Source organism: Rhinatrema bivittatum, chromosome 9 (assembly GCF_901001135.1).
Source record: "Rhinatrema bivittatum chromosome 9, aRhiBiv1.1, whole genome shotgun sequence".
Lineage (NCBI taxonomy): Eukaryota > Metazoa > Chordata > Amphibia > Gymnophiona > Rhinatrematidae > Rhinatrema > Rhinatrema bivittatum.
This window is the reverse complement of record NC_042623.1, coordinates 220,895,914-220,918,779: the sequence shown is the minus strand read 5'-3', so window position 1 is coordinate 220,918,779 and position 22,866 is coordinate 220,895,914. Positions and strand designations below refer to the sequence as shown.

General features: G+C 44.8%; 1 protein-coding gene across 3 annotated transcripts in view; it reads left to right on the top strand.

Moving 5' to 3' along the window:
* The window catches only part of DHX36 (DEAH-box helicase 36), a 518,365-nt gene that overhangs the window by 429,114 nt on the left and 66,385 nt on the right, over window positions 1–22,866 (top strand). For all 3 annotated transcript variants that reach the window (XM_029615334.1, XM_029615333.1, XM_029615335.1), the window contains 3 exons: window positions 1,802–1,885; window positions 15,891–15,990; window positions 16,073–16,163. In XM_029615334.1, coding sequence (XP_029471194.1) covers window positions 1,802–1,885; window positions 15,891–15,990; window positions 16,073–16,163 — 275 coding nt within the window. The remainder of the gene's footprint in view (window positions 1–1,801; window positions 1,886–15,890; window positions 15,991–16,072; window positions 16,164–22,866) is intronic.

The following is a 22,866-nucleotide window of genomic DNA, read 5'->3' as shown; positions in this document are numbered from 1 at the left end:
GTAGCTTTTGTACATCCCATTGGTCCTGAGTCCATCTGGCTACACGCTAGGAAACGGAGAAATTACTTACCTGATAATTTTGTTTTCTTTAGTGGGCTCAGCATCCGGCCCACGGCTGGATGCTGAGCTCAGATGGGCTCAGTATCCCGCCCACGGCTGCCCATGTACGGTACCAAGAAATCGCCCAGGAGGCGAATCTCGATTCTATAGTATTGCTGGGATCCAGTGCTTTCGTGATTGAGTACAGTTGCGGTCTCCAGTTTTTTAATCAAGTATTAAGTTGTATCCAAGTTCAAATTAAGTTTTTCAATAGTATGTCCACAATGGCTTTGGAAAAAAATACTGAATGGCTGAGATCACTGGAGGAGTATATCTAGGATGACGTCAGCTTTGAAACCTGACTCAGTCTCCTGCTAGCAGGGGAGCACATAACCCATTGGTCCTGAGTCCATCTGTCTGCACTAAGGAAAACAAAATTATCAAGTAAGTAATTTCTCCATTTTAATTTAGCCCACCATTGTTCCACTTCACCCATCTTTTCGCAGCCTTCTACCGCCTCAAAGTACTTCCTCATTTTAACAAAGTCTGTATTCTGAATTCAGGTCTTTGATTTTTGTGTGACTTCTTTCAGTCTTGGCCCCTATATCAAACCATACCATCTGATAGTCACTGATGTGCAAATGGCTACCTACCCATGGCAGGTGTCAATTTCCAAACTAAAGATGTTACTACACTAGGAATTAAGATTGATTCTATACTAAAGTTTGATAATCACATCACTATTTTAATGCAAAGTTCTTTTCTTTTTAAGATTTATATGTCTTCGATCTTTCATAGATCTACCTGACCTCAAAATACTTGCTCACTCATTTACTCTATCTAGATTAGACTACTGTAGTGTTCTATTTCAATGCCTTCTCTTTTTGGAAAATCTAAGTTTGATCATTATTCTCTTCTCATGAACTGCAGTGGCTTCTGGTATCTCTCTGAATTCATTTCAAGCTTGGATACCTGACCTATAAAGCCTTACATTGGGGTGTACCCTCCTACCTCTCCACACTTCTCAGTCCTTACCAACCCACAAGGTCATTGCAGTACTCCCAGCAAGAACTACCAGTGCTTCCCTACGTTAGGGAGATTTGCTTTGAGAGACTCTGAGAAACATGCTTGTCCAAAGACTTGGTCCCAAGTCTTTGGAATTCCTTTCCCCTCTCCATTCATCTTAGAATGACTAATTAAAATTTAGAAATTCCTGTATTTTCTCCAAAGCATTTCCATTTTAAGACTTTTATCAACTTTAGTTTTTTCTTTTCCTTGATTTATCTTTAATTTTATGATTTGATATGTGTACACACACACATACATAAACAATGTGTGTTTAATTTATTTTTTAATTTATTGGTGTTGCTTGTTTTTAGTTCTAAATTATTTTATATCATTTTATTGTATTTTACATTATTTAGTTGATAGCATTATGACTTTTATTGTACATTGTTCTGGTTTACTTTGAAATAAGATGTGATTAATCAAAGTATTGAATAAAGATAATCATGAAATCAGTAGTTTTGTTGCAAATAAAAAGCTAACATTAAGAAATTCTGGTTTTATTAAAAAGGCAATTATTAAGAAAATTATTAAATGCAAAGCTTAGCATTTGGAGTTTGGCCATTCTGTGGGAATTGATTCACCAAAATGTGCTTCCCCAACTATTATCCACCAGTTTACAAACACTGCTTCTTTATATTGAACATAACTTTTTTACCTTTTACAAAGTTGAAAAGTTTAAACTTTTGTTTTTCAGGGCTGGGAAGAAGCCAAGTGGCATGGGTACAGAGCAGAGAGAGACTACTGCTGGGAGTATTTTCTATCTTCAAACACTCTTAAGGTACCCTGATGTCTTAGTAGATTATGAGACCTTGCAAAAGACCAAGTTAGACATTTGTCTTCATCCAATCAGACTAATCCAGATAAATGGGTTATGTCCACCGATCAGCAGATGGTGACAGAAACTAACAGGCTTGCTGATGTCGCTGCTTATAGACATCTATGCTGACCTCAGCTTGCCAGTATTCTCTGTCTTCCACATATGGTAGATGAGCATCCCATGATGTAAACTAAGGCCTGGTTTGGCGAGTAGAGGATTGGTGGTAGTGTATGATTTCTGAGGTGACAGACTAGTTCTCACTCTCTCATAGTACCATCAGGTAAAATTTGTATTGTAGCAGCTCCTGAGGTGAAAGTCTGGTCTTCTTCCTCAGTGGAGCAGGTCTGGGCCAGGAGCTACCAGGTTTGGTCTTTTTCTCTGTGATTTTCATTCTTCCCCCACCCCCACCCCCAACCCGATCTTGCCCCCTTTCCTGCACTTGCCATCTTTAAAAAAAAAAAAAAGTTTTATTACCTACTCAGTAAAGGTAAAAAAATAAAGACAGAGGGCCAGCAAGGCTTCCGAAGGTAAGGCAAGTTCAGGAAGGTAGAACTGGAGGGATGAGTGCAGCATTTTTTCTTTGTCCTTTTCTACTGGGGCACATGATACTGTGCAGGACATTTTAGAGAAGTATGTCAGCAACAGCTGAGCACAGGAAGTCCCTGCTTTGCTGTGGAGCCCATAGACTTCAGACAGGGAGGGGGATGGGAGTTGGCCAAACTGTGCTACTGTTGTGGGTATGAAATAAATGCTTAAAACCCCTTATTCCGCGCTTGTTCTGGTGATGAGGGAACCAGCTTTAATGGTGACTTTTGTGCTGCAGGGTTGGGGACTTGCCTCAGCAAGACAATCTAAACAGCTGATTCTCACCAGGGACTCCAGCACTGAGGTGTGAATGGCAGCCATTTTGGGGAATGTGGGAAGCAGTCATGGAACCAGAGCCCCCCTTTCTCAGCTCTGAAGCAAGAGTCCAGGGGCATAGCTTCTCAAGGAGCTGCTCAAAGGGATATGATGCCTGACCCTTCTCCCTTCATGGCTAGTTCTTTGGCCTTGGCTGATATGGGAAAGGAATTAGTAAATGCATGCCACATGTATTTTCTATAGGGCAGAGTTCAGTCCCATGCAGCTCTCTGAGTTTTTCTGCTGAGAGGGTATCTTCCAAAAGCAGAAAGAGGTTAGAAAGGATGAGGATGTTCCCTCCAAATGGAGGGATTCCTTAGATGATTTTAAGGTCCCATGGAATAATGATAGTGAAGAGGAATTGGAGGAAGAAGAATTCCCTCCAAATGTAGAAGATGCTTCTTCCATGGTCCTTTTCTTTTGAAGAGAGAAGCTCCCTTTTCTTATTTTGCAGATCTTAACAACTGTGCATATTTCAGAAGGAAGGTAGGAAGGAAGTCTGGACACTGTGGAAGACCCTATTAAGATCAATATAAAGAAGACTTCTGAATCTTTTCCTCTGCATAAAGTGATGGACTGTTACCTGGAGTGGGTCTTTACTGCTGTAAATTTTAAAGGGGATGCTAGATATCCAAGTTGTACCCCCTTGGTGCTCAGAGATTTAGATTCCCAAGGTGGATACACTGGTTCTGTTACTAAGAGAACAACCATTAGGGGGAAGGCAGTGCTGCCTTAAAAGATGTGCAGGTCAGAAAGATTGAAGCTATTTTGAAACAAGCCTTCAAAGTCTCTAGAATAGCACTGCAGATATTGCTTACAATGTTATCAGAGCCAGGTCTGACTTATTTTTATTTATTTTATTTATTTAGGGTTTTTATATACCGGCATTCGAGAACGCAGTCCCATCATGCTGGTTCACATTAAAACAAGTGTGCATCGTAAACAAAACTAAAACAATGGTGCGGAAAAAGGCAGTTACAAATAACAGGGAGATTAGAACTTGGCAGAGAGAGAAGAGAAAGGACAGGTTATTAATTCAAACATGTAACGATAGTGTAAAATAATATAAAATTCAAACAAGAAGGTTTGTCATGGTGTATGTGAAGGTAAGGATTGGCGTGGAAGATAGATCAGTTTGAGTCCGGGAATGCTTGTGTGAATATCCATGTCTTTAGTCTTTTTTTGAAGGTTGAGATGCATGTTTCAAGTCTGAGGTTTGAAGGGCTAGAGTTCCATAACGGTGGAATGGCTGTAGAGAATGCCCGATCTCTTAGTGTGATGTGTCTGGTAGATTTGGACGGTGGTACCTGTAGCGATCCTTTGTATGCATCTCTTGTTGGTCTTGTTGAATTATGTAGTTGGAGAGGGATCTGTATGTCGATGGGAGCCAGTAGGTGGATATTTTTGTATGTGGTAAGGATGGCCTTGTAAAATAATTCTAAAGTGTATAGGTAACCAATGGAGGCTCTTTAGGATGGGGGTTATGTGATCCCTTCTCCTGGAGTTTGTCAGTATTCGTGCAGCTGTATTTTGTACCATCTGAAGCGGTTTAGTATAAGAAGCGGGAAGACCAAGTAGGATGGTGTTACAATAGTCTAATTTTGAAAAAATGATTGCTTGCAGGATGGTTCTGAAATCTTGGGCATGGAAAAGAGGTCTAATTCTTTTCAGCACCTGTAGTTGGTAGAAACAGTCTTTGGTTTGTTTTGTTAATGGTGGCTTTGAAATTCAGGCGATTGTCAATTAGGACTCCTAGGTCTCTCACTTGTGTGATTGTTGGTGTGTCTTGTGTTGGTGAAAAGGTGCTGTTCTCAGAGGTGATGAGCAGGAGTTCAGTTTTGCCGGAATTTAGTACCAGGTTTAGGCTGGTGAGGAGGAGTTGAATTTTTTGAAGGCATGTGTTCCAGAAAGTCAGCGTTTTTGCAAGGGAATCCTTAATGGGGATCAGGACCTGGATATCATCAGCGTACAGGAAATGTTTGAGGTTGAGGTCGGTAAGAAGTTGGCATAATGGTATGAGGTAAATATTGAATAGAGTAGGAGACAGGGAAGAGCCCTGTGGGACTCCTACTGATGAAGTTGTGTTGTGAGGATTCTTTGTTCTGTAATTTGACCTTGTATCTTCTGTTGCTGAGAAATGATATGAACCAGGAGAGTGCTGTGCCTGTGATACCCAAGGAGGCTAGCTGGTTGATGAGCAGGGAATGGTTAACGGTGTCAAAGGCTGACGAAAGGTCCAGTAGGATCAGTAGGAAGGCTTGTCCTTTATCAAGGCCCAGGATGAGGTAATCTGTTAAGGAGATGAGGAGGGACTCCGTGCTAAGTGTTTTGCGGAATCCGTATTGTGATGGGAATAGGAGGTTGTTTTCTTCTATGTAGTTTGAGAGTCGGGTGTTCACCAATTTCTCCATGATCTTGGCTATGAAGGGGAGGTTGGCGATCGGTCGGTAGTTGTTTGGGTCATTAGGATCTAGGTTTGGTTTCTTGAGTAGAGGTTTGAGTGAGGCCAATTTGAGGTCATCTGGGTAAGATCCTTGAGTTATTGAGCAATTTATTATGTCTGACAGGGATTTTGAGATAGAGTCTGGAATTGATAGGAGCAGTTTCGAAGGGATGTGATCTGATGGGTGAGAGGATGGTTTCATTTTCCGTAGAGTATCTTGGATCTCGATGGAGGAGGTGAGTTCCAGTTCAGCTAAGCATTTATCTCCATGGAAGCGGTTTCAAATATTAGTGCGGAGGTTAAGTAAGAGACTTACAATTTCGAACCAGGCATGGTGTACCTGGTGGATGCTTCCTTTGACTTAGTGTGGTCTACGGTGAAGAGCATGGCCTCTATATTAACAAGAAGGTTTCTCTGATTGCAAAATTGGTCAGTGGATTCTATTTCTAAAACCAAATCGATGTTGAAGACCTTAAAAAGATTGCCAAAATCTGGTGGGATTCTAAAGTCCCGAGACTTCTGAAAGATAGGCCTAAAGGGGTATCCCATTCCATTCACTCCCATAATAGGTTTTGGGATTCAAGAAGATTTAGGCAATGGCTTGCGTCTACTGTCAGAGGACTTGGTCATTTGAGAGGTCACAGTCCTTTTGAGTGGCAAAAAAGGTGGTAAGGAGGGATCTGTGGAGTCTTTGGGATCCTCCTGGGTGTCCGAATGAGTTTTGTGGGACCCAATATCAGATTTGAGGGATAGGCAACCCTCATCAGATCACTGGGTTTTGGAGATAATACGAGAAGGTTACATCCTGGAAATTTCCTGTCCTAATTGACGCTTCTATAGTTTCCCCTTGTCACTTAGTCAAGAAGAAAGGCAGTGAGAGAGATGTTTCAGAGACTTCTCTGCTTGAAAGTGGTAATTCTCCTAGGACAAGCAGGATGGTAGTCCTCACAGATGGGTGACATCATCAGATGCAGCCCAGCACAGAAAACGTTTGTCAAAATTTCTAGAAGCTTTGACTGGCACACTGAGCATGCTACTATCCGTACGTCCACGTGAGGTCCCCTTTCAGTCTCTCTTTTTCCACAGTGCAAATGCCTCACAGTTCATGGAGCTCTGCTTCTTTCTTGTTTTTTGTGTAAAAAATCGAGTATTTTTCCCGTCCCATCGGATTGCCCTTCGCGGTCTGTGTCTCCTCGGCGCAGTAGGTTTAAAAATCTTTTTTTCCTGCTGCTTTGTGGTCGATTCTTGGCATCCCACTTCAGTGGCTGCCGGTCGTCGACTGCATGTCTGCTTTTTTAATGGCGTCATCCGGCTTTCGTCGGTGTAACCAGTGCCCGTAGACCATGTCCATCCTGGATCTGCATAAAGTTTGTATTCTCTGCCGGGGGGGGGGGGGGGCTTTGCACGACATCCGAGGGTGTCAGCTGTGTGACCAGATGATCCCCATGGGCCGTTGCATGCTGCTTGACAAGATGGAGAAACTTTTTGGTTCCAAAAGGTCCACTCCATCCACACCCACATCATTAACACTGGGGGTCGAGGGGAGCCCTTCGATGTGCTCCTTCTCGCTACTCCTACTGCATCTTCAAAAGATCGAGGGAACGGCGACCGATCCTCCATGATCTCACAGGTTTCCAGGTCATCAGGATTCTCTGCTTCGTCAGAGTCTGGGAAAGACCGGGCTGAGCACCATGGGAGATTCTGCAAGCATAGACACCAGTTGCTGGCAGCGCTGGCAGTGCACAGCTCTTGTTCCGGGGTGGAACCAGCAGCTGCCATACCGTCAGCAAAACGGCCCTGTGACTCGGAGGCCCCATCCTCCGATATACCCGGGAATCCCAGGTGTTCCCCACCAGTATCAGTGCCGGGTACTGTTTCTGTTGCGTCCGTCGCTGCTCGACGCCCTCACTCCGTTTTCTTTACCTCTGTGGCGACTCCCTCCCTTTGGCAAGTTAAATGTAAGACATTGATAAGACAGGCTAAGAGAGAATTTGAAAAGAAGTTGACCATAGAGGCAAAAACTCACAGTAAAAACTTTTTTAAATATATCCGAAGCAGAAAGCCTGTGAGGGAGTCAGTTGGACCGTTAGATGATCGAGGGGTTAAAAGGGCACTTAGAGAAGATAAGGCCATCGTGGAAAGATTAAATGATTTCTTTGCTTCAATGTTTACTGAAGAGGATGTTGGGGAGGTACCCGTACTGGAGAAGGTTTTCATGGGTAATGATTCAGATGGACTGAATCAAATCACAGTGAGCCTAGAAGATGTGGTAGACCTGATTGACAAACTGAAGAGTAGTAAATCACCTGGACCGGATGGTATACACCCCAGAGTTCTGAAGGAACTAAAAAATGAAATTTCAGACCTATTAGTAAAAATTTGTAACCTATCATTAAAATCATCCATTGTACCTGAAGACTGGATGATAGCTAATGTAACCCCAATATTTAAAAAGGGCTCTAGGGGCGATACGGGAAACTACAGACCGGTTAGCCTGACTTCAGTGCCAGGAAAAGTAGTGGAAAGTGTTCTAAAACATCAAAATCACAGAACATATAGAAAGACATGGTTTAATGGAACAAAGATGAACCAGTAGATGTAGTATACTTGGATTTTCAGAAGTCATTTGAAAAAGTTCCTCATGAGTGGCTTCTAGGAAAAGTTAAAAGACATGGGACAGGTGGCGATGTCCTTTCGTGGATTGCAAACTGGCTAAAAGACAGGAAACAGAGTAGGATTAAATGGACAATTTTCTCAGTGGAAGGGAGTGGGCAGTGGAGTGCTTCAGGGATCTGTATTGGGACCCTTACTTTTCAATATATTTATAAATGATCTGGAAAGAAATACGACGAGTGAGATAATCAAATTTGCAGATACAAAATTGTTCAGAGTAGTTAAATCACAAGCAGATTGTGATAAATTGCAGGAAGACCTTGTGAGACTGGAAAATTGGGCATCAAAATGGCAAATGAAATTTAATGTGCATAAGTGCAAGGAGATGCATATAGGGAAAAATAATCCATGCTATAGTTACACAATGTTAGGTTCCATATTAGGTGCTACAATCCAAGAAAGAGATCTAGGTGTCATAGTGGATAACACATTGAAATCGTCGGTTCAGTGTACTGCGGCAGTCAAAAAAGCAAACAGAATGTTGGGAATTATTAGAAAGGGAATGGTGAATAAAACGGAAAATGCCATAATGCTTCTGTATCGCTCCATGGTGAGACTGCACCTTGAATACTGTGTACAATTCTGGTTGCCGCATCTCAAAAAAGATATAATTGCGATGGAGAAGGTACAGAGAAGGGCTACCAAAATAATGGAACAGCTCCCCTATGAGGAAAGACTAAAGAGGTTAGGACATTTCAGCTTGGAGAAGAGACGGCTGTGGGGGGATATGACAGAGGTGTTTAAAATTATGAGAGGTCTAGAACAGGTAGATGTGAATCGGTTATTTACTCTTTCAGATAATAGAAAGACTAGGGGGCACTCCATAAAATTAGCATGTGGCACATTTAAAACTAATCGGAGAAAGTTCTTTTTTACTCAACGCATAATTAAACTCTGGAATTTGTTGCCAGAGGATGTGGTTAGTGCAGTTAGTATTGCTGTGTTTAAAAAAGGTTTGGATAATTTCTTGGAGAAGTCCATTACCTGCTATTAATTAAGTTGATTTAGAAAATAGCCACTGCTATTACTAGCAATGGTAACATGGAATAGACTTAGTTTTTGGGTACTTGCCAGGTTATTATGGCCTAGATTGGCCACTGTTGACAACAGGATTCTGGGCTTGATGCCATACTGGGTCAGACCCTTGGTCTGACCCAGTATGGCATGCTCTTATGTTCTTATGATGGACGGCTGGCTACCATGGCGTCTCCATGCTGTCTCCTTCCGGTGTCCCCGGATCGGCTTGATGCTGCGACTCCGCCATCTTGTCCTGATGCCTAGGATGCGCGCGCGCACGCGCATCCCAACTCTTGTACCAGCAAGGGCGCGAACCTCAGGGGCGTCCCCCTGAGATGAAGTCATCTACTTCCAATATTTAAAGGTCTTTGAAAATGCTAACAAATCAAGTTAACAAGGATTGAATAAGGATACGAACACGGATCGTAAGGGGATTCATCCAAGCTACTCTGCCTCCTCGAACTTACCAGAGGTACCCGCTCCTCGGGGGGCCTCGCTCTTTTCTTTATTTTCAGATTACAGATAGGAACCGGTACTCACTCCTCGAGGGCCCATGTTCCTGGACACTCTGAAGATTCTCAACTGCCTGGAAGCTATCACTGCTACAAACAAATATGAGTTACTCTCGCTCTCTCACAGCTTTTCCTGGAACCAGGTACTCGCTCCTCGAGGGCCTAGTCCTTTCCTTTCCAGCTCCTGAGCCTACTTGAGACCTTACGTGAGTTTTATCATCTAGTTCTATTCATGAACTCTGCCTACTCACTTTCTACAGTTTCTCAACAGCTCAGCCATCCTGGGATCGTTGTTCCTGTACCTGAGGGACTACAGCTCTGCCGGGCATATCAGCTCACTACTGCCACCTCTGGTGGTTTCTAATAACTTGTTTAATAAAAAAACTAATGTGTGTCTGTCTTCATATTCCAGCCTAGCCTGTGGTCCCTCTCGGGGTATCCTCTCAAGAGCGTGGTCATCTGCCATCGGCCCAGGGATCCACCCACAACTATATTTATTTCGAATTTTTCTATACCGATATTCTTGAACAAAGATATCAAATCATATCTGAGAGGTCCCCATCACCGAAATTTTCCAGGCAGTGACGTGGAGTTCCTTACACATGTTTGCTGCCCACTACTGTTTGGACAAGGATGGTTGACTGGGACAGTGCCTTCAGCCAGTCTGTCCTTCGCAAACTCTTCCATGTTTAGACCCTGTCTAACGCCCCTGTTTGGAACCAGGCCATCTCCCTGCTGACCAGCAGCACCCCAGTTCTGCCCGTTGGCACCTTGTTCAGTGACTGTTGGTCTTAGTTGTGACCGGGAGCAGCCTAGAGCTTGGTCTTTACCCATCTGTGAAGTCTACCATCCTGCTTGCCCTAGGAGAAAGCGTAGTTGCTTACCTGTAACAAGTGTTCTCCTAGGATAGCAGGATGTCAGTCCTCAGGAAACCCACCCGCCACACCGCGGAGTTGTCATCATGCACTTTGTTGTTTTATTTTTTCACTCGTATTTTTGCTATGTTACGAGACTGAAGGGGCACCTCACGTGGACGTGCGGATAGTGGCATGCTGGGCATGCTCAGTGTGCCAGTCAAAGCTTCTAGAAACTTTTTTCCATGCCGGGCTCCATCTGATGTCACCTATCTGTGAGGACTAACATCCTGCTGTCCTAGAACACCTGTTACAGGTAAACAACTGTGCTTTCTGGTCCCAAGGCCTTAGTGGGGTCAGAGACAGTATTTGATTTACGTTGTGATTCCCGAAAAGGAAGGGATCTTTATTCCGATTCTGGACTTGAAGCAAATAGGTTTGTAAGTGTGTTTCATTTTCAAATGGAAACCTTGAAATTGGTCGTCATGGCAGTAAGGCAGGGAGAATTCCTGACCTCCCTGCATCTTATGGAAGCCTTTCTACAGATTCCAATCTAGTAGTGTCATTAGAGATTTCTTTATGCAGCACTAGTTACATTTTCAGTTTCAAGCTCTGCCATTTGGGCTAGCCACCGCTCCTTGGACCTTTTCAAAGGTGATGGTAGTAGTGGCAGCAGCTTTGTGAAGAGAGGGAATCTTGGTGCCTCCATACCTGGACAGTTTGCTCATAAACGCAAAGTCAGAGCAGGAAAATTCCTTGGCCACCAACAGAGTGATGGCATCCAGGAGCTTAGTTTGGAAATAAACTTTTATAAAAGCAATTTGTGGCTTTCTCAGATGCTAGAATATTTGGGAGCTCTATTCAATATGAAATTTGCTCATGTTCATTTGATGGAACAGAGTTCAGAAGCTCTGACTGCAGCTTCAAGTAGGTGTGGGCAGAAGTCTGATAGTATGGAGTTACCTACAGCTTCTGGGATTGATGGCAGCAGTCTTGTATCTGACCCCTGGGTGAGAGCACATATGAGGCCTCCTCAGAAAGCATTATAGACCAGATGGAAGCTTCAGATATGAGTATTTTATCTGTCTTCTGGTATCAGAGCAAGTCAAACTTTGGCCTGGTGGATGGACTCCAGGTATTTGTTGAGAGACCATGGAGCTCGAGACCCCAGCTTGAGTGATGGTGACAAAAGATGCCAGTCTTTCTGGATGGAGAGACCATTGTAGCAGATAGCTCAAGGTTTGTGATCAAAGGAGAAGAAATGTCATCCATCAATCACTTGGAAGCCAAGACCATTTCTTTTGCACTGTTCAGGTTTGCTCCCCTTCTCAATAGTCAAGCAGTGAGAGTGATGTCAGAGAATATCACTGCAGAGGCATATGTAAATCAAGTAGATACCAAGAGCCTTCGAGTGCCAGAAGAGAGAAAATTGTTACTTCACTAGATGGAAAAGAATCTGAAGATATCGTATTGTAGGAGTGGAGAACATTCAGGCGGATTTTTTTCATCAGGAACATGGTCAATCCCAGAGAATGGTGGTTGTCTTGAATGGTGTTCGAACAGAGTACAGAAATGGGGAACACCAGTGATGGATCTGATGGCAACCAAGGTGAATGTAAAAGTGAACAGTTTTTCAGCAGGAGAAAGCAGAGAGGGTCATCTGGGCTGAGTGCCTTGGTTCAGCAGTGGTCACTGGGAGAGGTGTTGTATGTCTTCCTGCCATTTCCATTGTTAGGACTGCTGATTCAGAGAATCTCAAGTCATCAGCGCCTGGTCATATTAGTGATCTAGCCTGGCTAAAGTATCCTTTTGTGTGCAGATCTTGGGTGGACAGAACTCTGCTGCAGTTTGCTCAAGACAAGGACATGCTCTTGCAGGGACTTCTTTATAGTGGCCTGTGTTTTTGTTTTATGGTTTGGCCCTTGAGAGGGCTTGTTTGAACAAGAAGGGTTATTCTTAAGCAGTGGTGGATACTGTTTTGAAAGCAATAAAATCCTCTACTTGCTCAGCTTATGTGAGAATTTGGAGGATTTTTGAACAAGAGTATTCCAGGAGGTAGGTGGTGCCCTGTGACTTTGTTTTATAGCAGGGTCTGACCAAGGGCTTGGCTCTGAATTCCTTGAAGGTGAAGCTATTCTGTGTTATAGGGGCCAGGTATTTGGAAGGCTCCTGTCTTCTCAGCTAGATGTTTCTTGTTTCCTGAGAGGGGTTAAGCACATTAAACCTCCGGTGAGGAATCCATTTCCTTCTTAGGATTTGAATGTGTTCTTGTCCTTGTTTGTTAGGTCACAATTTGAGCCTCTTAAGTCAATTTCGCTAAAGCTTTTTACCTTGAAGGTGGATTTTCTGGTGGCAATTCTTCAGCCAGAAGGTTCTCAGTTGCAGGCTCTTTTTAGGGAACCCTTTCTAGTGATTACAAGGGATATAATGAAAATTCGTACAGTTCCTTCCTTTCTTCCAAAGGTGGTGTTGGCTTTTCTTTTAAATGTCTGTCTGCTTACCTTCCTTTAGTAAGAGAGGGAGTATAGTAAGTTTCATAGTTTGAATGTGCAAAGACCACTTTTGCAATATTTGAAAGTCACAAATGGATTTAGGGAATCTGATCACCTCTTTGTTTTGTTCAGTAGTGCTAGAAAAGGTGAGGCAGCATCCAAGGTTTCGGCTATGGTTTCAATTAAGGAAGTCATTAAGCTGTGTTTATTGATAAAGGAAAGCCCTTGCCTAAGTCAGTCAAGGAACATTCCACTAGAGCTCAAGCTGTCTCTTGGGTAGAGCTCCAATTGTTTTCACAACAGGAGAATTGTAAAGCAGCAACTTGGTTTTCCTAGTGTGTAGCAGATGGACTCAAAACAAATGGGTATAGTGTGCTCGTGCTAGCAGTTGGAGACGGATCTGACGTCAGCACGGGTACATATACCCCCACAGGAAGTGAAGCAACTCAGTAATTTTCGTCTCCAAAGCAGTTTGGAGCTACCCATGCTCGCTGAGGGTGTTTTCCAAATTCTATCGACTAAATTCTTAGAAGAAATCTACTGCAACAAGCCCCGCACTCCTGTGGTGATACCAGGCGGTCACTCACCCAGTGGAGTTTCCCAAGCTGACTTCCGTGGTCCCTCGGAGGTAGGAGCCTCGGTCCGGTGGCCGGTTCGCGGCAGGGACCCAGCCCCTGAGTGAGAAGGGCTCGGGGGCGGCTTGGCCCCCGAGCGGTTCGGGCGTGGCCTAGAGGCAGCCTTGGTCTCGGCGTGGACTTGGCCCCCGAGCGGTTCGGGCGCGGCCTAGAGGCAGCGGGTGCACTTCCTTAAGCGCGGCGGTGAAGGTATTCCCCTCTCCCCCCGCAGCCGGAGACCGCCCGGGTCGCAGCCGGGATGCACCGAAGACAAGGTAAGGCGTACATCTTTACTTGGTCTCCGAGGAAGTGTGGACTAACTGGGCCTGCCTATGAAGCCGCCCGCCTGGGAGGTCGCCATTTTTGCCTACTTTCTTTTCTAATTAAGCGTTTTTGGCTTGTTCAACGCACGTTGTTCGCGATAGGCGCATGTTGATAGCGCACGCGATAGGCGCATGTTGTTAGCGCACGCGATAGGCGCGTGTTAACGCACGCGATAGGCGCATGTTGTTAGCGCACGCGATAGGCGCGTGTTGTTAACGCACGGGATAGGCGCATGTTAGCGCACGCGATAGGCGCATATGGTTAGCACACGCTACTAGGATACGCGCACATATGCTAAGACGCCCGTTATAGGCGCACGTTCATACAGCACCCGTTCATAGGCACACTGTTTATAAGCCGCCCGCTATAGGTGCACATTTATAAGACACCCGCTATAGGCGCACATTTATAAGTCACCCGTTCATAGGCGCACTGTTTATAAGCCACCGGCTATAGGCGTACATTTATAAGACGCCCGTTCATAATAAGACGCCCATTCATAGGCGCACTGTGTTTCAGACGCCCGTTCTCGGCGCAGGCTGTTACACGCCCGTGTTAGGCGCTTTTGAGGCAAATGGAGGCTCATTCTACCAGAGCACAATCAGCCTCTTGGGCAGAAGCTAAGCTGCTGTCGACTGCAGAGATATGCAAAGCGGCGACGGCTTATAAACGGTGACTTATAAACAGTGACATCACTCTCACTGCTTGACGTTCAGGCCAGGGAGGACACAGCATTTGCGAGGGCAATCCTAAACTGTCCTCGGGCAGCCTCCCGCCCAGTCCGGGAGTAGCTTTTGTACATCCCATTTGTTTTGAGTCCATCTGCTACACGCTAGGAAATGTTAAGATTACTTACCTGGTAATCTCCTTTTCCTTAGTGTATGCAGATGGACTCAGCATCCCGCCCGGCTGCCGGTATACATTGGGATTCGCTGACTCACAGTAAGCCATGTTTTGCTTATAATAAGGCTTCCACCCTGCCGGGTGTCGACGCCTTCCGGTTGAGAACACTGGCGGTCTCCAGCTACTGTCAATTGGTCAGGGTAATCCTGTTGATTAATCGATCGGTCAGTACACATATGGCTATAACAGCTTTTGCAAGGAAGATTACTGAGTTGCTTCACTTCCTGTGGGAGTATATGTACCCGTGCTGACTTCAGATCCGTCTCCAACTGCTAGCACGAGCACACTATACCCATTTGTTTTGAGTCCATCTGCATACACTAAGGAAAAGGAGATTACCAGGTAAGTAATCTTAACATTTTATTGCATTCTTTTTTGAAACATTACCTTTTGGATGTGAGAGTGAGGGAAGAGGCTGTCTGCTATGGAAGTATAAAAAGGTTTGGCAGCTTTCCTCCCAGTTCAGTAGTAGCATGAGTGCATCCCATTCGGCTGGACAGGTCTGACTGGATAACGAGGAAGGAGAAATTTAATCTTACCAGATAATTCCTTTTCCTTGAATCCTGTCATACCAGTGCAGAACCTTCCCTCTACTGCCAAATGTATTTTTCTTTTCCATCTTCATTGCAACCATTAAGAGATTGCAGTTGCATATGGTTCATGAGGAAGCATTATGGTGCAGAAGAAGATATGTATAGTTTTTCTCCTGTTTCTTCCTTTTTTGTTTCTGTTTTGGAAAGCCCTCTGATTATGGGGTATGTTGTAAATTCCTAACTTAAGGCCTCATTTACTAAGCATTTTTCCCATGAACACAGAATGGGATAAGGCCTTAGTAAATCAGGCCCTTAGTTTGTTACAGGTAATACTGACAGGCTGAGGTCAGCATGGATGCCTGTAAGGAGTGTCATCAGTTGAGCTTTTAGCCTCTGTCTCCATCCGCTGGTAGGTGGACATAACCCATTTGTCTGGCCTGGTCTAACTGGATTCAGTGAGAGGAAACTATCAGATAAGATTGTTTCTACATGTACTGTAATTCATTAACTTTTGAGACCCAGATATGGTATTTTGATGGAAGTGTTGCATGGTCACAGGCTAATTGTTCATGATTGGATGTGCCTTGCTGACTGAATATACTTAATCAAGGACACTAATTAAATATATGTATTAAGTTTGATTTAAGAACATTTTGATTAAATATAGTAAGCAATTTCTACTTTTTGGTGTTGTATTCTAGATGCTGCAGAACATGAAAGGACAATTTGCTGAACATTTGCTTGTGGCTGGGTTTGTGAGCAGCAAAAACCCGAAGGATCCTAAATCCAATATCAACTCAGGTAAACAAAGAAAAAAGAAACCCTTTGTAAAGCCTTACTCATATTTAGTTTAACTGCAGTGTTTGTGTATCATTCCTTCCAGATAATGAAAAGTTGATTAAAGCTGTCATCTGTGCGGGTTTATATCCAAAAGTTGCAAAGATCAGACCAAGTTTCAGCAAAAAGAGACAAATGTAAGGATTTTACTTTCTAGATTCTTTTTGTTTATACACATTCTGGTCTGTTCTGAACATTGAAAATATATTTGAGCAATTATTCAAAAAGTTAACACATTATGTAAAAAGAATTGCAAATTCTTCTTTTAGCAATATTTGCTAGAAAAATTAGCTGATCAGATTCACTGATTTAAGAATATTAGAAGCTATCACTGAAAGTCATACAAACAAAAAGCATGAATTGATTTCCTGGTACTTTATATTAAGAATTGCAAACAAAATGGAGTATTTCATTGCTTTAAGGTACTTTCATAATTCCTGGATTTGATGTCAGCATTGTGGTTGCAACCACAGAAATAGCTTTCTTTCTTTAGTGTCTTCTCTTTGGGATTACTGAAAAGTTTGTATTCAAATACATTTCTAAGCTAAAAAGTTATCATCTTATATAAGTAGTGGCAGCTAAAGATTAGTTAGCTTACTAGATTGAACTGAAATGTATTCAGATATTTTCAGTTACAGTGCATCTCCCATTGCTAGAATTATATGTTCTGTTCGTACCCTAGATCAGTCCAGACAAGTGGGTTTTGCATCCCCACCAGCAGATGGAGGCAGAGAACTAAAAACTTTGAGGTACTACTACATAACCGACAGGCCTATACAGTAAAGCACGGCCGCGGTTACCCTGATTCTAACCCGCTTTGTACCCACAATTTGCTGCTGGAAGCATGCAGTAAGTTTATTTTTGTTACAATTTCTATTTGCTTTAATAACATGTCGAGTCTATTTTCGCCCTGCACCTTGCTTCGGGAGGGGGGGGGGAGAGAGAGGACTGGCAATCCCCGATGTCCGAGCGTAGGAGAACCATCCACTTCCTGGTACCTGTCATTTCAAATGACATTTGAAATGACAGGTACCAGTGCACCCAGGATACTGTATAGGCGCTGTATAGCGCTGTATACAGTAAAATGGATTGCGCTTCATGGACGTGCTTTGGACGCAGCTTGCATTTGCGTCTAATTTAAATACTGTATCGAGTGGTATGTGATCCGAACTGTGCGCGTGGCAAACGAGCGGGCGCCCGGCACTGCCGCACTTTTTCTTACGCGCCCTTACTGTATCGGCCTGCGAGATAGCCATCTGCAGTCCCTCAGTAGTTCTCTATCTCCAGCAGATGGTAGAGATGCAAACTTGCAATTAAGAAAAAAGAAAGGAAGAAGGGACAGAAAAAGAGAAGTTAGAAGACACTTCCTGAAGTGTTAGGTTCCTGCGTAGGTTGAGCCGGGTAAGCAGGGGGTTGGTAATCCCTGATCAGCTTTAGCCTGCAACAGATCCAGGGATCTGGCAGTCAGTGGTTCTGGTTCCCTCTTATCCCCTGAAGGCTCATTTCCAGAGGTGTTGCTAGCAGGGACGTATTCCTTTTTTTGCTTGAATTTCTTCCTTTGCTGTGGCTGATGTTTCTTTAAAGAAAAAAAGTGTTACATTTTTCTTTCAGCAGCAACCACTCCGGCTGTTTCTGGTTTGAATATCAGGGCAGGCCCGGGCTGGGGGAAGGAAGCAGTGTAGCTCCTCTGTTCGTGGCTTCGGGCTGTTCGGGGAGCCAGAGGCTGCATTGGGCCGTGTTCCCCTCCTGTCCCGCTCACTGCGATCATGCGGCTTCTGTGCCTCTGCAGCAGGCCCGGCCGCATGGAGTCAAGATGGCTCCGACAGCAATTTCCCAGCGTGGGAAAGGTTTGGACTGCTTGGAGAGCCAGAGGCTGCATTGGGCAGTGTTCCCCCTTCTCTCCTGTGTGCCACAATCATGCGGCTTCTGTTCCTCTGCAGTAGGTTTGGCCCACATGGAGACAAGATGGTGCTGGCAGCGGTTTCCCAGTGCACGAAAGTTTGTCAGGCCAGTAGCCTGGCTCGGGGACAGCTGAATACAGTGGCACTATGCCATGATTTGTTTCTGGAGGGGAGGGGCCCTCCGGCGGGGAACTGGTAGGAGGGCCACAGTTTCCCAAGGCCCTGTCTGGATCAATACTGGGAGCCTAAACAGCCTGTCACACAGGAGAAGGGCTACAGCTCGGAAGGTGACAGACTCCCGGGAGCCCAGGGCCTCCCCTCCCCCTTTGTCTCTGGTAATCTTGACAGGGGGGTAGGGGGAAAATGCAAGCTCTGGGCCAGACAGGGGAGAGGATGATGTGGAGTTTTCCTCAGAATTTGTCTTGCTTATGCATATGCCTTTTTAACCAGGAAAAGCACTGGCTATAAAAAGGTATTTCTGTTAGCCGTCTCGTCCCGCTGCAAAGAGGCCGAGGGGCTCCTTGCCGGCTGGGCCTGAACCATCCTGAGGGGCCTAGCGTCTCAGATGATTCGGACCTGGATGACCCAGAAGATGGTCATGAGGTTGGCCTGGAGTGGATCAGGATGACCTAGCAGATCTCACGGTGGATGTCAATCAGTCTGATCCTGAAGAGGTCCCGATAACAAAGGGAGATGACACGCAGGTGGTTCGTCTGTTCTGTAAGGAGGAGTTGAGGCCCCTTATTTCCCATGTTCAGAAGAAACTGGTTATTAAAGTGGTCCAGGAGGAGTCTGACAATGAAGGGGTGGATCCAGTGTTGTTTGGACTCCAGGGCCCACTGAAAGTCTTTCCTCTTCCTAAAAGGAACAAGAAGCTGATGAACCAAGAATGGGACTTCCCAGAGCCGATCCCTAAGGTGGCTAGAGCCAAAGTATAATTGTATCCCCTCATGGAGGATATCCTACAACTGTTGGTATTGCTAAAGGTACATGCTTTGGTCTCGGTGGTCACTAGCAAGTCAACCATTCTGGTTGCAGGTTTGGCAGCGTTAAAGGACACGCAGGACTGTAAGCTAGAGATTCATAGGGAGAGTATGCTGAAGTCTTGGCGCTAAGCCAGTGAGCAGCAATCTGTGGAAGTCTGATGCAGAAGGCTTGTTTATGCTGGCCTTCTGCATCAGAAGTCTTCAGCAGACACTGGTGTTAATAGCCAGGCAACTCAGGTATGAGGCTAACACACTTTATGACTTGAGCTGGACTTTGGCCAGGAATGTGGCCGCGATGGTCTCTGTGCAATGTCTGCTGTGGTTGCAGAATTGGTCTGCTGATACGTGGTCCAAGTCTCAGCTCTGTAATCTTCCCTTTAAAGGAAGGAAAATTGTTGTTCAAGGAGGACCTGAAATCCGTTGTCAGAGGAGTTTCATCGGGCTTTACCGCTGCAGGATACTTCCAGGTCCAGTCTCTTGTGGTGCCTGTGGCGGCCCAATTTTGGAGAACGAGATGGGCCTGGAGTTTCTGGACTGGGTTATAGGGATCACGGATGCCAGCCTCAAGGGTTGGGAGGTGATCTGTCAAGAATGACTGGCACAAGGACTGTGGTTGCCAGTGGAAGCATCCTGGTCTTACCAATCGCTTTGAAATGAGAGCAATGTAAAGGGCATTGGTTCCTTCCACAAGTCCAAGGTCGAATGGTCAGAGTGTTTTCGGACAATATGACAACAGTGGCTTATATCAATCGGCAAGGGAGAACGAAGAGTCGCATGGATGCCCAAAGAGTCCAGGATCTTTTAGCCTGGGCAGAGTGACATTTGCAGGGGATAGCAGCTTCACACGTTGCGTGAGTGGACAACGTGCAAGTGGACTATCTCAGCAGATAACAGTTGGACCCGGGAGAATGGAAGCTGTCTAAGGAGGCCTTCAGCCTTATCCAACCTCATTGAGGCAGTCCCCATCTGGATCTGAAGGCGACAAGGAGCAACGCCAACAAGGCAGCAAGTTTCCTTCAGTTGCAGATGATAGGTTGCAGCCGAGGTTATAGACACTTGGGTTCTTCCATAGCCGACAAGGATCCTGCTATATGTGTTCCCTCCATGACTGTTAATAGGTCAAGTGTTTAGGTACATCGAGAGGCATCCGGGCCAGGTGGTACTGGGGTGCAGAGAGGCTGCGTCATCTGTGGTTCACAGATCTGGTTCAGCACACAATTGGCGGGTCCCTGAGATTGGCTCATTAGCAGGGGCTGTTAAGGCAAGGTCCTATTTTCTCGGATAGAGCACACCACTTTTGTATTGCTGCTTGACTTTTGAGAGCAAGAGTTTGAGACAAAAAGGATATTCTGAGCCCATGATTTTCAAGAGCTGTTTACAATTCCTTGCAGGTTCAGGTGGCAGCCTTGGGGTGTCTCAGAGGTATACTACCAGGAAAAGGTTCGCCTCACTTCCGGATGTTGTGAAGTTTTTGAAGGGGGGAGCATCTGTGGCCAACATGGTGCATAGATTGGGTCCGACATGGAGTTAAATTTGATCTTGCAGGTGCTTTGTGGGCCCCTATTTTGAGCCATTGAGGAAGGCATCTTTAAAGGACCTCATGCTGAAGGTGGTATTTTTGGTGGCAGTGTTTTCATTCAGAAGGATCTCAGAGCTGCAGGCTTTGTCCTGTAGGGAACCATTTTTGAAGATTTCAGATGTGGGGGTGTCTTTGCGCATGGGAACTTCATTCCTATCTAAGGTGGTATCTTTGTTTCACCTGAATCAGACTGAAGTTCCTGCCTTCCCAAATTGATCTGCTGAGTTACCAGAGGCAAAAGTCACAAACAGTTTTCGACAGTTTGATCATTTGTTTGTATTGTTTGGAGGTGCCAGAAATGGATGCAAGGTCTCCAAGGGCACGATAGTGAGTTGGCTGAAGGAAGCTATTGTTTCGACCTACATTTGTAAGGGGAGAAGAATTCCAGAGGGGTTGCGTGTGCACTCTATTAGAGCGCAGGCAGCGTCGTGGGCCGAGTGTCAATTAGTGTTGCTTCACACTTTATCTTACCATTAATATTTAGATATTCAGGCTCCAGGAGAGCCAACCTTTGGCGAAAGTATGTTTAGAGGGGGTCTTTCATGGGCCCACTCAGTGAAGGGGGTGCTTTGGTACATACCACTTGTCTGGACTGATCTGGGGTATAAACAGGAAAGGAAAATTGGTTGTTCTGCTAATTTTCATTCCTGAAGTACCGCAGATCAATCCAGAGACCCAGCCCCTTAATGTTCTCAAGACCGTTACGGCAAGTCCATGTTCTGGCATGCTTACTGAAAAGACCTGTCAGAATGTATATATGCAGAATCTAAAGAAGTTTGCCAGGTTGTGGTTAGCCCCTTGGGTTGATTTGTGGTTTTTCAGTTTGGGGGGGCTCCAATTTTTGGGTTTGGCTTTCGCCCTCATTTAGGCGGTTGTTGAGGAGTTGTTACTCTATAGTTAGCTTGGGTACAATCAATACTGAGGGACTGCAGTGGCACTCTTGGTTATGTAGCAGTGCCTCAAAGTTTTTCGTTCTCTGCCTTCATCTGCTGATGGGAATGCAAAACCCACTTGACTGGACTGATCTGTCGTACTTCAGGAATGAAAATTAGCAGGTAAGAACCAATTTTTCTCTGGTAAAGGCTTCCTTAGCCAGTTTCATGAACCAAGTCAGTCTTTTTTTTTTTTTTTAATGCATTAAGACCTTTCATTATTCCTAATTTTAATTGCAAAGGGTTTGAGGAATATGGCAAAGAGTAGTGGTGGTGATAGAGGGCATTCTTGCCTAGTACCCCAACCCACTACAAAATCATTAGAATACCCCCCATTGACTCTCACACAGTCTACAGGGCAGTCATATAGTTTGTCTATCCAGGTTCGAAAACCTGCTCCAAAACCCATGCCCTCCAAAACTCGAAAAAGATAGTGCCAATGCACAAGGTCAAAGGCCTTTTCCGTGTCTATAGAGAGAAATCGGGTCTGGCTGTGTTCATTATGTACCCACCACATTATGTCCACAAGCCTTCAGACATTATCGCCAGTCATCCGGCCAGGGATAAATCCTACTTGGTCTTGATGTATTAGCTTAGCTATGTGGGCATTAAGCCGGGCAGCTAGTATTTTAGCTAATATTTTGAGATCCACATTAATTAGTGATATGGGCTTATTGGACCCGCATAGTGTGGGGCCTCTTCCGGGTTTGGCAATTACCGTGATGCCCGCCAAATTGGACTTTGGCATTAAGGATCCCCCCCGTCCTTAGAAAATTGTACATTTTCTGCAAGGGCACCACTATATAGGGGGCAAGCTGTTTATAAAAGTGTGTTGTCAGCCCGTATGGGCCTGGGGCCTTGCCTAGACATAAGTCCTTAACAGCCAACAATATCTCAGGCGTAGTAATTTCCCTGCCCAGTTCGTCTTGGATTTCCTATGATAGTGAGGGAGGAGTAATATCCTTAAGAAAGTCTGAAATAGCATCAGGGGAAATATTGGTATCCGAGCTATAAAGATTCTCATAGAATTTCAGAAATCTGCTTCTTATTTCGGCTGGGTTAAACAGCATGTCTTCTTTCTCGTCTTTTATTTTAAGCACTAAATTTTGGGACATTATTTGCTTCAGCTTTCGTGCCAAAAGTTTCCCTGCCTTATTACCTGATTCAAAGTGTTCCTGTCTCCCCAGATTCAATGAGTGAGCTAAATTAGACACTTCTTCCCGTTTCAGTTCCTCCCTAGCCTTAGTCAACTGGGTCAGGATACAGGGAGTCCCTTTCAATGCATGCTGGTGGTAAAGGGACTGTATGGAGCGCCTTAGCTCTTCGCACTTCCTTGTCTTACATTTCTTTAATATAGGCTACTCTGGAAATAAACACCCCACGTACATAGGCATGAAACTATCCCATACTACTGTGGGATGAAGTTCTCCAGTGTCATTTAA